Source organism: Rhinolophus sinicus, chromosome 14 (genome assembly GCF_057876585.1).
Source record: "Rhinolophus sinicus isolate RSI-liver-muscle chromosome 14, RSI-T2T, whole genome shotgun sequence".
In the NCBI taxonomy this organism is placed as follows: Eukaryota; Metazoa; Chordata; class Mammalia; order Chiroptera; family Rhinolophidae; genus Rhinolophus; species Rhinolophus sinicus.
Window position 1 is genome coordinate 149,842,253 of NC_142514.1, and position 14,633 is coordinate 149,856,885.

The window sequence follows — 14,633 nt, forward strand, 5'->3', positions numbered from 1 at the left end:
CCCCCCCCCCCCCACACACTGAGGCAGTTGGTCACCGGTCATCGTCATCGGTTGGCCTCTCACAGCAGCTCACAGCAGCTCTCGCTGGCTGCCGGCTGCTCACGCTGGTCACCGGCCGCTCATGCTGGCCACTGGCCTCTCATGGCAGCACACAGTAGCCCACGGCAGCACACAGCAGGTGTGTGTTTAATTTAAATGTTAACCATTTGACAATTTTGGAATTACTTTGAAATATCTAGTTTACACATTCTTATCTTTCATGGAATTCTTGCCAGAAATGTTGCATGACAGTTCCATGAGAAATCCTTCTTGAATGTAAGGAATTCTTACCTTTATATCTTATTATCTTGGAATGTTGACTTAAGTACTTTGAAGTATTAACTGAAAATAAAATCTTTAAGGTCATGAACCTCTTTGTGTATCTTCTCAAAGCTTTGTGCTATCTGCTCAGAAAAATATACATATATAGTTTTTCATATAATTTCAGGGGGTTGATAAGACTTTCAGAATCTACTCAAATATCCTTGGGGGGGACTATGGACTCTGGTTTAATAATCCATTCTTTAATGTATAGGGAGAAAGCTCACTGCTAAAATTCAACTCAAATTTATTTCTGTGTGTACTGCTCACAAACAGGTGTTTCTATTATTGAATGGTAACATTGTAAAACTTATTATGCAAATGCTTAATTTACAAAAACATACCAATTCTTAATTGGATTCTTGGGGGAAAACAAGCTGTAGCCAATTTCCTATACATAGGAATGATTTCACCAAATATTTTTGTGTACATGTATGGTACTTTATATAATGGCTGCTAATTATCCTGAATTAACAGGAAGTAGAATATATGATATGAGAATGAATAAATGCATAAATACCATTTTTTCAGAGGAAAGGATTTGTTAAAGTACTTTGAAGTTCACATTTGTGTTAAAATAACTCCTAGATGTGATACAGGGCATCACATAACTCCTAGATGTGATAGAAATGCATATTGAGCTAACAGAAGTTTGATTCTCATTGGAGCCTGGAAATCCTAAGTCTTTACCAGCATCTCAAGTTTCAAAGATGGTCCTAAGTAAGTTTCTTAGAAATATGTGGTTTTAAAAACTTGTAGATTGCGCCTAAAATGTAATCAAAATCATGGTTATTATCATGCACAGATTGCTTGGGAGAGGGGAACTGGTGAATTGGCTGCTGTTGGGATATTTGGCTGCAGAGCAGTGCATAGGCTGTTTGAAGATCAGTGAGTATTAGGTGTATTGCTTTAAAGAGATAACCCTTGTGACCTATGAGAGTTAATAATTCTGTGTATCTAATGTAGTATTAAGAAAAAACTTATTCTAGCACATAGTAATAGACACATAGACTGAGAGGTAGAAGAGAATTTAACCATCAGTGATTTGGCCACACCTTCGATGAATTTTATTAATGATCAGGGCAGCTAAATGACATGCCTAAGGTCAGGTGGTTAGTGCCAGTTCCAACAGTGTAGTTATTCATTACCCTACCTGATTTTGTGTAAGTCTGTTGTGTTTATTTATTTTGGCTGTCTTTTCATTTTGGATCTCATTTTCTGGAGAAGGAAGTATCTTAACACTAGGATTTTTAGCATTGTGATTTTGACTCTCTGTTAGTAAATCGACTAAGAATTCCCTGGAATTTTTATATGGTAACGTTTTTTCATTTGCTGTGCATGTCTCACCCCATACTTAGCGCAAATAACCCACGGCTATAAGGCTTACTGGGCTTGGCTTCTTAGGAACTTAAGTGAGTTTCACAGATGGAAACAGATGCTAAGAATCCAAAAAAATCATCAAATACTGCTTCCCTAGTGTTTTCTATACCTTTTGGGGCTGATCCCTGCCTGACAACATTTAATTGCAAGCTGTATCTATGAACCTGGCAAGGTTTTAAAGATAAGCCAGGAAATGATTTTTGAGAAGAGGGTTTGTTATGAAATTGAGTCATTTTAAGACATTCCCGGAAGCTTCCCACCGAAACTGGAGACTGGATGTATCACTGACATCCAAGTTTAGAGAAGTTATTATTACTTCCTTGATGGGATCCGATTCCAAGTCCTTATGCTACATTTGGTTGGTGTGGACCAGGTAGCCAAGGAGAAAACCTGCCTCTACATTAATGACCTCATAGCCAGGGTAAGGACCCTTAGAACAGTGATTCTCAAGCTGTTTTAATCCCAGCTCTTTAGCTGGATCATTCTTCAGCTCAATAATTCCCGCTTTCTAGTGGAATAATAACTAATGTCAAGGTATGAGGTTTGACAATTAAGTTCGAGAACTTACCACCAGGCACTTACATTGGCAGCACTGTACAAACAGCTTGGTAAGGTTTCATAACCTTGGTATATCAGTGTCTCACAGCTGTGTTCTTGTCGATGTGTGGTGGTGTCTTGCTGAGTGGCGTTCATTATTGTGTGTTTTTGTGTGCCATCACGAGAATTAATGTCTGAGCTTGAATTAGAGCAACGAACAAACATTAAATTTCTTGTTAAACTTGGCAAGAGTGGAAGTGAAATCAGGGACATGTTAATACAAATTTATGGGGATAATGCCATGAAGAAAATGACAGCGTACAAATGGATTAAATGTTTTTCTGGGGGGAGAGAATGTGACACTGATGTAGAGAGGTAAGGGCGGCAACTAATCAGCAGAACTGATGAAAACATTGCAGATATTCATCGAATTGTGTGTCAAAATCGACGATTGACTGTGAGAAGCATAACAGACCAAGTAATCATTGATAAACAGGAAACTCTTAACTGAAAATCTTGGCATGAGAAAGATGTGTACAAAAATGGTCCCAAAGGAGCTCACCAATGAACAAAAGCAAAGGAGAGTTGAAGTTTGCCAAGACCTTTTGGAGAGGCAAGATGATCTTTTGGACCATGTTATCACTGGTGATAAAATATGGGTGTACCAATACGACCCTGAAACAAAGCGTCCAAATGCACAGTGGAAGTCAGCCAATTCTCCACGACCAAAAAAGTTCTGTCAGTCCAAATCAAGAGTCAAAACGATGTAGCTAACCTTTTCTGATATCAGAGGGATTCTTCATTATGAATTTGTACCAACTGGACAAACAGTTAACCAAGTTTACTATTTGGAAGTCCTGAAAAGGCTGCCTGAAAAAGTTAGACAACCTGAACTTTTCGCCAACAATTCATGGCTCTTGCATCATGACAATGTACCAGCTCACATGGCACTGTCTGTGAGGGAGTTTTTAGCCAGAAAACAAATCATTGTATTGGAACACCCTCCCTACTCATCTGATCTGGCCCCCAATGACTTCTTTCTTTACCTGAAAATATAGGAAATATTGAAAGGACGACATATTGATGACATTCAGGACATCACGGGTAATACGACAAAAGCTCTGATGGTCATTCCAGAAGTAGAGTTCCAAAATTGCTTTAATGGGTGGACTAGGCACTGGCTTCCCAAGAGGAGTACTTTGAAGGTGACTGTAGTGATATTCAGCAATGATGTATGTAGCACTTTTTCTAGGGTGAGTTCGCGAACTTAATTGTCAGACCTTGTATAAGCATTTCTACAGCAGTTAGGGATATGGATGGTTTCTAATTGAACCACATATACTTTTGTCTTAAAAATCCAGACTAGTTAGAAAACCATAGGCTTCAAAATCCTAGTACTGCAACTGTGTAATAAGTTCTGCAGGTTTAATAATACAACTAAAACTAAAATGATAATGAAGCTTGACTAATAGTAATTTTTAATTACTATTAAAAATTACTATTAAGAAGTAACAATAATGATCATTGGAAACCATGACAGCTAAAGATAGCACAAGTTCACTGATAGTGAGTGTCCCTCTTGAAAATTACAAAATTTAAGCTTTTGAGTGTGCATATATGTGTGATAGGAGCTTTGCACCACTGGGTTGTAACAACCAGAGTTATTAATTGTATACAAATTGAAGTCTTTGGTACATTCTAATAACATGCTCATTTTTGCAATTCTTCATACCTGACTTAATCGTTTATTCTTAAGTATCCTTAGGGGTCAAAGGAAGGTCATGCTTTCTAAGTACTTTGTAGTCCATGGGTGGTCTGGCCCATTTTTGGACAGTCATTACCTTAGAAGGTAATCCAGTGTATATTGGAATACATTTCACTTTTCTGAGTCAAAAGTATTAGGATAAAGATTTCGTGAATTAGCATGAAAACATTTTTATTAAGGTCAGGAGAGTCTATAGTATAATACTTTGTCTAAAAAAAAAACTCACGTGTGACTTATGGTAGTTACTCTTTAAAAGTTGTTTTCTCCTACAATGGCATTGAATACATGTTTTTGCAAGCAATGGAATGGTTTATTACCAAACTATGTGTTCACAAGAGCACAGCCCATTTTCTGTCGGCTTCAAAGTAGAAAAGTTACCCCACTGGTACAGGCCTTGAGGATAGAAACAGAAACAAAGGAAAATGGATATTGCTGAAAAAGTTTTTTGCTTGTCAGCACACAATTTTAATGCTGTAGAATTGACATTTCCTCTCTGATAGAGTAGAACTTGATTTCTTAAGATGTCTTTGTGTTTGGTTTTTTACATTACTCAAAGGATTTCTGGGTGTCTGATATTTTCCAGAATAATGAGTCCTTTAGAGGCATTTTTAACTCTTCCCAAAGTGCCATGCTTACGGAGCAGCATCAGTGTACATAATACTTGTGTGATGCCCTAAGAACTAATGAACCTTTTGAGAAGCCTTACTATCAGTGAGTACCTTCAACACTGGGGAAAATAGAATACAGAGAGTTAAATACTGGTATATCAGGATCTGTGTAGGCAAACAGAGTGGCCATTATATCTGCTTCAATGGGTGCTTACAACAGGGTTGGACACTAGCATCTTTTATTGAAAAAAACGTTAACCAAGATACTTCAGCTATTCTTTTGTTTGTGGAAAAATGCCTTATGAGCCTTACTTTTTGAAAAAGCAAAAAGGAGCCCACTCTTCTTACCAACTTAACTACAGTAAATAGTTGTAAATTTTGAGTTTTCGTTTTGGCCCTTTGTTCGTTGCTTACAGCTTTTGCTTTCAGAGGAGATTTTCTTTTTATATTGAGTTTTAAAACACTAAAGATTCTAGAGTTATTAAAATATTGTAGAAAACATACTAGACAAGTAGTTCCCAATATGCCTGTAGATGGCATTTGATAAAAAATTGTAAAAAACAGTATATACGAGGTCTGACAGTTAAGTTCGCAAACTTGTTGTTGCAGTGATGTTGCTAGCCTCTCTTGATATCAAAGTGATTATTCATTATGATTTTGTACCATCTGGACAAACAGTTAACCAAGTTTACTATTTGGAAGTGCTGAAAAGGCTGCGTGAAAAAGTTAGACGACCTGAACTTTTCTCCAACAATTCATGGCTCTTGCATCATGACAATGCATCAGCTCAAATGGTACTGTCTGTGAGGGAGTTTTTAGCCAGTAAACAAATAACTGTATTGGAACACCCTCCCTACTCACCTGATCTGGCCCCCGATGTCTTCTTTCTTTACCTGAAGATATAGGAAATATTGAAAGGAAGACATTTTGATGACATTCAGGACATCAAGGGTAATACGAGGACAGCTCTGACGGCCATTCCAGAGAAAGAGTTCCAGAATTGCTTTGAAGACCCGGTAGACTAGGCGCTGGCGTCGGTGCACAGCTTCCCAAGGGGAGTACTTCATAGGTGACCGTAGTGATATTCAGCAATGAGGTATGTGGCACTTTCTCTAGGGTGAGTTTGCGAACTTAATTGGTTGACCTTTATACTTACCTACGAGGTGAGGCCTCTTCATAGCCTAATTAAAATGAGTTGGCTTGCTTTTGTCTAGAAGTGTGTCAACTCCAAGTGGTTACTTACTGGTTAGAAGTTCATAATTAAGTGAACATGGGAAAATGAAAATTTTTATTCAGTAAGTGAGGTTATATTTGGTAGGCAAAATATGTCCAAGTATGAGACCCACAGGGCCTTATTTTTTTAAAGGAGTTTGGGGTGGCTAAAAAATGTAGTAAGGAACAACTTGTTCCCTAACCCCTTGAAGCAGGTCTAACGTGGATTAAATAGTTGACAGTCTCAGCAGTAATAAGCAGTTACTTCAACATTCCCTTTGTGGCTGATTGTATTTTCTAAAGATGGTTGTAACAGTATCTCTCATCATATTATTTCAATGTGACCTTGCCTCTTCTCATCCTGAGGTGGGGTTTATGTCCCCTATTCTTGAATTTGGGGGATCTTGTGAATCATTTGTAACCACTGCGGCAGAAGTTATCCTGTGTGACTTTCAAAGCAAGGTTAGAAAAGCTGAGAGCGCTTCTACTTAGCTCAGTACAATGTTGGTCTTGAAGCCTTTAGCAGCTTTGTAAGCAGTCTAGCCTGAGATCGCTTTGCTGCAGGGAAGCGCGAAAACTAACTACCTCATGTGGAGAGACCTTCCAAAGAAGATCTAAGATCAGGAGCTAGAAACTGTTCAGCTAGAACTGCTTTGTCAAGCCCGTCCCAAATTCCTCCCTCACAGATATTGAGAGAGAGAGAGAATAAAATGATTATTGTTTTAAGACACTGAATTTTAGAGTGATTCTATTACATAGCAATAGATAATGACACTTCTTTTCTTGAATCTGCTAATGTATACTGAGATTTGACAATATACAGATGTAGTTAGGAATATACCCCAATGATTTGTTCTGGGATATGAACATTAGTCTTAAAAATTTGATCTTTTACCTTTGGTATGTAAAACTTTTTTCTACCATTCTTTCCTGCACCCATTTGGAAAAGCCATTCCATCTTAAGTATTTAGTAGAGGTATTTTGGTAACTGAAACTCATGTGTATTGGAAAGTGTCCACGGATATGTTTACTATGGCATGAGACCATATGCAGCATCTTTAGAAGTTGTTTTCCTCTGTACCTTAATTTTAGTTACTACGCTATTTGGCCTTCTGTTAGTTTCCTAGGACTGCTGTAACAAAGTACCACAAACTGGGTGGCTTCAAACAACACAAATTTATTGTTTCACAGTTCTGGAGGCTAGAAGTCCAAAATCCATGTTCCCTCTGAAATCTGTAAGGGTTTCTTTTCCCTTTTTTGTTGGCAAATTTGGCATTCTGTGGCCTGTAGCTGCTAACTCCAAACTCTGCTTTGGTTGTCGCATGGAGTTCTCCCTTTGAATCTCTGTGTCTTCAAATGTCCCTCTTCTAAGAACACCAGTGATAACTGGATTAGAAGAGACCCACTTTACTCTAGTGTGACATCATTTACCTTAACTAATTACATCTTCAACAACCCTGTTCAAATCAGGTCACATTCTGATGTACTGGGGGTTAGGATTTCAGTGTATCTTTTTAGGGGGGACACAGTTCTAGCCATAACAGGCCTCAGGGAGATTGGTATAATTATGTTTTAATTATTACCATTTACACATTTTTACTCCAGATTAGATGTGAGTATGGTTTTCTTTAATGGTTTTATTAAAACATACAGCTAACATACAACACTATGTCAGTTTCAGGTGTATACCATAGTTGTTCAACATTTATACATGTACCTAAAGAAGTGATCAGCATAAGTCCGACATCCATCTGGCACCGTACACACTGTCACAACATTATTGACTATATTCCCTAATGCTGTACATTATATCCCCATAGTTATTTGTTTTATACCTGGAAATTTGAACCTCTTATTCCCCTTCATCTTCCTTCCCCCTTTGTGAATGGGGTTTTGAATCAGTGTCCCTGAGGCTCTTACTCTCTGCGTGTTAAGTCCCCTGTCTCTCCAGCATACACACATAATACACAGAAAATTGAATAGTCATTTTTGTTCAGGCTCATTGACCCCTTTGAGAATCTGATGAAAGCAGTGGATTCTTTCCCTAGAAAAATGTACAGGTGTATGCATGGGTGTGCATGCTTGTACACATACACACACAAACACACACTATTTTAGCTGAAACTGTAACATGTTCTTGTGTACCTCCCCAGACCTGTTCATGGACTTCTAGTTATCAATTTCCATTGGTTAGAGATACCTAATCCCCATTTCACTTTTAGTGGAAAAACAAACAAAAGGGAGGGGAAGGAAGGAGGAAGCAGAGGTGTATGCCTAGGATCCCTTTTGTAGCTCGTTGCAGCTTTCTGGGTAATTTTCATGTTTGTGTGATATTTACCATATGCTTAGCTTCTATTCCCTCCCAACCCCTTATATATAACCTTTGTAAATATAAATTTACGATTTATAAAATTATAAATAGCATATTTCTCTGTAAAGAAGAATAATCTAGGTTCTTTTAGGCCTGTACACAGTGTAGAAACAGATCTTTATATCTTGCCACAATATTGGGTTAGCTCTTGATTTCTTTAAATTCTGTGTTATTTTTTGATGATTGTATCAAAGTTTTTTTGAACAGGGTAGTGGTTTAGGGTTTCTGAGTCTGTGACAGAATTATATTCTGTGCTCTTCTTCACTTGTAGCCTTTTCTCCAAAATAGTATTGCCCAAGCCTCACCCTTGAACATCTTAATGAACTTTCCTTTGAAAACAGATTTCTTTTACATTCCCCTAGAAAGGCTATAGGTCATGTCGTTTTGCATGTAATTTTTGACGTATCTATTTCTGAAGCCTGGCATTCATTTGTTGGTTTGTTTTTGAAACTATTATCAAACAAGTATTTAATGTCCATTTTCTAATGATTGATATATATATATATATATATATATATATATATATATATATATGCGCACAGTAATTCTAGTAGTAGTGAATTTATAGGCAATGAATTTTTAGACCATACGGTTTTGCATTGATACCTTTCTCATTTGTAGTTTATTTTCTGACCGTTTAATATTGGGAATCATTTTTTAGAAAAGGGGTTGGCAAATGGTGGCCTGCAAACTGTCTTCCTGTTCTTGTGAGTAAAGTTTTATTGGAACACAGCCATGCCCATTCAATTAGTTATTGTCCATGGCTGATTTTGTGCCTCAAATGGCAGAATTGAGTAGTTGCTGCTAAGATGATATGGCCCACAAAGCTGAAAATAATTTACTACCAGACCCTTGACAGAAACTTTTGCCAAACTTGGTTTAGAAGATTTTGCAATTAATTCCCCCCTTTTAAGGATGTTTGGTGTTCTTTATTTCCTTACCTTTTCAGTTGTGGAATCTAACGACCATTTAGCTCAACTTTCTATCTGCTGCTTGAATTTCCTTCAGTATTCCTGCCAAGTGTTCTTCCAGCTTAGAGGTGTAGAACAGTGAGACAGAACAGCATTAGATGTGGCTGTGTTAAACACAGAAGAATTACCCTGATTGGGAGTCTGACTCCCATTGAAAAGATAGATGAAATACCTTATTTGTCCATTTGCCTTCCCCACTGTCTCCATTGATAGCTTTTGACTCTGGGTTTGTTTATGTGCTGAAGGCACAGAGGAGCCTGTTTTTAATAGGAAGACAACTAAATGGACCTATAGCTGTAGATGGTAGAAATTTTGTAGCACCTGAAATATGGAACTAAGAATCCTTACAAATGCCCTTTGTGAGGTTTTACGGTTTGTGTTCAGTATATACTGATGCAGAAAGAAACATACAGGTAGAGAAAGTCTAGATTTCACTGCAGAATTGTTTTTGGTAGTTCTGTGTACTTGACTGCTTGGTGAATGTCTGGGATCTCTCAGGAGGGGCATCTGATCTCAAGATCAACATATCTTGAGGGGAGATGGATTTCTCACATTCCGTTCAGGGGACCCAGCCTGTCTGAGTCCTGTTCATCAACAGTTTCATAGTTAAGTAATCATCTGGTTTCTAATCTAATAGATTTTCCATCTAATAAAGAAGTGGAATGAAAATTTAATAAAGATTAGCAGAAGATAATTTCTTAACGATATTCTTTTATTTTCACTTTAAGAAAGGTTTGTCAATTGTTTTTTCTAGTAACATGGAAATAAGTTTGTAAATTGATAGAAGACAGTGGAGACTGGCTAATTGAGGGGAAAAATTGTTCTTTTAAATATTTTTTGACATTTTTTTATTTTTCTATTTTTACAAACAGTGGTTTTTAAAAAAATGTGTAATACATGCACATAGTATGTAATTTAAACATGTACAAAAGCATATACAGTGAAAAGTAAATGCCCATTATCTCTGTTCCTCATTGGTCCATTTCTCCCAGAGGCAACCATCATTACCAAGTTTTTGGCTTTTTTTGCCAGAAATAATCTTTGTATTTATAAGCATATGCATACTCTTTTTCATTTTCCATAAAAGGTGGTGTATCATACAGTATTACATCTTGGCTTTTAAAATTTATCATAAATGCTATTCTATAACAATATATGTTAAAGCACCTCATTTCTTTTTTTTAGATGCCAAGTATATACCATTATAGGAATATATCAGTTTGCCCAGTCCCCTATTGGTGAACATTTAGGTTTTTAATCTTATGCTATCGGTGTTGTAATGAATATATCTTTGCACACACATGAAAGATTTCAGAAATACGTAGAGTTAATTACCAGGTCAAAGGTAATGGGCACTTAAAATTTGATATTGTCAGAGCCTCCTCCCCTCCGCCCCTATAGAGGTTGTACTAATTTAGAGCCCTACCAGCAATATAATAGTCTCTGTTTCTTCTGAACCCCTTACCAATTTTTTTGGTCTTTATAAGTCTCATAAGAGAAAAAATAAATGCTGTAGTTTTAATTTGCATTTTTCTGAATGAGTAAGGTTAGGTATCTTTATAGATGATTAGGAGCTATTTGTATTTTTTTTCTGTTTTCCATCATATCGTTTGCCCATCTAATTAATCGTTGGTCTTTTATTAGATTACAAATGCTCTTTATATGTTACTATGAATTGGCCCTTTCTCTTTGATGTGATATACTTCCTTTTCTGGCCAATTGTAGCATTTTGGAACATTGCATTTCATGTTAGAGACGGTGGGTATGTAATGTAAAGTTGTGTGTGTATGTGTGTACGTGTATGTGAAAGTGGGGTAATATTCTTGATATTTTCTTTGTTCCTTTTCATTTGTCTTGTTAAGTAAAACAGGTTATTACAGATTATTAAGTAGTCTTGGCTCTTAGAAATACTGGGCCTCAGTGGTGACCTAGCAGTGGGAGCGGGTCTAGTGGAGTCTTACCCCTCAACAGTGTGACCTATGGAATCAGAGTCTGTGTTTTCACAAAGTGTCCAGGTCAGTTGTGTGCACATTCAAGTTAGGGGGTGCTAGTAAAGGGGTTCACCTGGCCTAAAAGGCTGTAGCCTCCCAAAAAGGGCATACAGAATACTATTTGGTGGTGGCGGGGGGGGGGGGGGGGGGGGGGGGGGCGGGGGGGGGGCGGCGGCCCATGAACTTAGTTTTCAGTTGAACTGGCAAAAATATTGGAGATGTGGGTTTGTGTGCCTAGAGTAACTAGAGCAGGTGTCTATGGATATGGTTTTGGTTCTCACTAGAATGTCTCATTTCCATAGGGCTCCTGAGGGTCCACAATTTATTAGGATTTAAACAGAAATTTCTAAGTAGATGCTTTAGGTTTAGTAACAGGTTCTGGGGGAAGGGAACTGGTGAGAGAGCAACCTGGAGGAGTAGGGTTTAAGTCAGAGTTGAAGGGTCAGTGGAAAAATAAAGTGTAACCCAGGAACTGGGGCAGAAACTCAGGATCTTGGTCAAGACCAGAGGTCCGCAAACTTTTTCTGTAAAAGACCAGAGAGTAATTGTTTTAGACTTGTGGGCCATAAAGTCTCTGTTGTGTTTACTCAATCTTGCTATTGAAGTATAAAAGTGAGAAGGGTTCCTAGACCTGATGCCACATGTATGTGGAGGTTCCCACACCAAGAGGCAGTACTCAGGATGCTGGGACTGTGTCCGAGAATTCAGCTCAATTCTGACACTACTTAGAGAAGCATCAGATTCCACAGATAAAGGGCTCAGTCCCACAGGTCCGCTCCCCACATCAGGGGGCCCAGGTTGTTACCTGTACTTCCAACCTTACTGACTACAAATTTGATGTTCCGAAGACCCCTCCAACTTAGGATGCAAATTGTGAGTCCAGGTTGTTACCTGTACTGCTGACCGACTGGCTGTAAATCAGAGCTTCCCATAATCCCCTCCTCGGGTTCACTTAATTTGCTAGAAGGCTCACAGATTTCAAGAAAACCCATTTACTTACTAGATTACTGATTTATTACAAAGGATATTAAAGAATACAAATCAGTAGCTAGATGAAGAGAAACATAGGGCGAGACCCCAAACAAAGGACTTCTGTCTTTGTGGAGCTTGGGGCCCAGCACAGTGACACATGGAAGAGTTCTTGTTCCCAACTTGGAAGCTCTCCAAAAAGGGCTGACGAGGTGTCCTTTGGGGGTTTTATGGAGGCTTCAATATGTGGTTGTGATTGACTAATTTGCCTTTGGTGATTGATTCAACCTCAATCCCTTCTGCCTCCCAGGGGATATTGGGGTGGGACTAAAAGTTTCAGTCCTCTAACCACATTGTTGGCAACCAGCCTGAACCCCTGGTGGGGTCCAAAAGTCACCTCATTAACATAACAAGAAGACATCTTTGTTTGCTTTCATCACTTAGGAAATTCCAGGGGTTATAGGAACTTTGAGCCAAGAATGGGGGAGAAGACCAAATATGCACTTCTTATTAAAAATTACATTATCACGAAAAGCAAGTATGGATAATCGCAAGGCTGTATGTGGCTGTGTTCCATTAAAGTTTTATTTATTAAAACAGAATAGAGATTTGGCTTTGGGGCAATAGTTTGCCACCCGTTGGTCTAGACTCATGCTATGAGAATAGGAATAAACTGCAGCTTTTTGAGCAGATAGATGCCTCAGAAGCTCATTTAATGTTTAATGGATTCCAGATTTAAGGCAGTAGACTCTTCTATACCTCCACATTGCTGGGGAAATCAGGCCTTGTAAAGCTCTGTTAAGTCTTTTTTCCTTAGGCAGTGACTGGATGGGGCCTTCAGGTTGAAGTTCTTTATTACCTGAGCTGGACAAGGTACTAGGTTCTAAAGGTTAGGTATAAAGACTTTTTAATCCTCTTGCTTTATTTCTTCTGTTTTACCTTGAAAATGGGTTAGGTGGTATTTCTCCAAGTTTGGTTTTCAGCAGCCTGCCTTAAATCAACTGTGATTCTTAAATTTGGAGATGGCTTTTGTAAAGTTATTTAAAACTGATGGTGAGGTTGCATCTGGATTCTTGGGCTAAAATTTGAGAACTTAGTTTCATTGTTATATAGGATTTTTTTCTGATAGAATATGCCAATTTTCCATTTTGGTGTTGATGGATGTTTGAATTTTTTCCACATTTAAAATGTTGCAAACAATACTTCTGTGAATCTTCTTCACACCTTTTGGTGTTCCTTAGTAAATGTTACCATACAGTTTTCCAAAGTGACTACCCATTTCCACTATACTAGTAGTATTAGGGGAGCCCCAGTTGTTCTACACCACCATCTACACGGTTGAGAACCCCCAGGGCAGAGGGATTACATAGGTATATTGCCCTTAATAAAGCTGCTAAATTTTTTTCAGTCTAAAATGATTCTTTCCAGAAAAAAAGACCATTGAAAATTTTTAGATTGAAATACTACAGATTGGACTGATTGCCGACAGATCATACTGAGAATCACTGCCAAAGAAGTAAGGGGAAGATGAGTAAGGAAATGTAATTATGTGCCTAGTCTTCTGTGTGTTAATTACACTTAATCCTCACAGAGATGCTATGAAGTGGATTAGAGGGTAGGTGGGTATGCTATCTACATTTTAGAGATGAAGAAACTACAGACCCAACAGGTAGGTAAGCTTACTCCCAAGATAAATGACTTGTGAACAGGACTGCTATAAACATTCATGTACATGTACTTGTTTGAGTACCTGTTTGCATTTCTTTTGGGGTATACCTAGGAGTGGAATTGCAGGGTCATAAGATAGTTCTGTGCTATATTTTTGAAGAGCCATCCAACACTCACAGCAGTTGAACTGTTTCACATTCCCACCAGTAGTGTACACGGGTTCCACTTTCTCTATATACTCATCAATACTTGCCATTTTTCATAATGTTTTGATGTTCTAGACAGTATTATAGGTGGTCCAGACAGTATTATGTAGGTGGTATAGTTTTATGGGTTGTTTTTTACTTCATTTTCTATGTGTTGCTGGTGTACAGAAATACTTTTTTTGCATATAAACCTTGTATCTAGTGACCTTAAATTCACTTGGTAATTCTAATAGTCTGTATATTTATTGGATTTGCAATGTACATCTGAATTTCTGATTTCCAAATGCTTATTCCTTGTTCATTTTGTATAGTAGCTATTTTGTGGATGCAATATTCTTGTGAATGACTTGGAGGATATTTATTAGAATTAATTTAATTTCTCTTTAAAATTTTCATTACTTTAGTTTCCTTTGTGGTTGATCCTGTTACCTTTCACTTTGAATCCTTAATTTTGTATTTCCTAGGTATGTAGTGATCTTTGGCTATCTATTCATATTTATGAAGGACAGAGGTTGGTTTTGGTACCTGATGCTGGCTTCCTCTCAGTTTTTTGAGGTCTGTTTTTCCAAAAGAGTTTTTCTCCCAGTGGGATTAC

General features: G+C 37.8%; 1 protein-coding gene across 6 annotated transcripts in view; it reads left to right on the top strand.

Moving 5' to 3' along the window:
- The window catches only part of FAR1 (fatty acyl-CoA reductase 1), a 63,183-nt gene that overhangs the window by 6,380 nt on the left and 42,170 nt on the right, over positions 1-14,633 (top strand). The window contains exon 2 of one of the 6 annotated variants that reach the window (XM_074336032.2): positions 5,550-5,746. The exons of the other annotated variants lie outside the window; for them this stretch is intronic. Within the exon in view, the coding sequence (XP_074192133.1) occupies positions 5,742-5,746 (5 nt within the window). The 5' untranslated portion in view covers positions 5,550-5,741. The remainder of the gene's footprint in view (positions 1-5,549; positions 5,747-14,633) is intronic. 6 annotated transcript variants of the gene reach the window in all.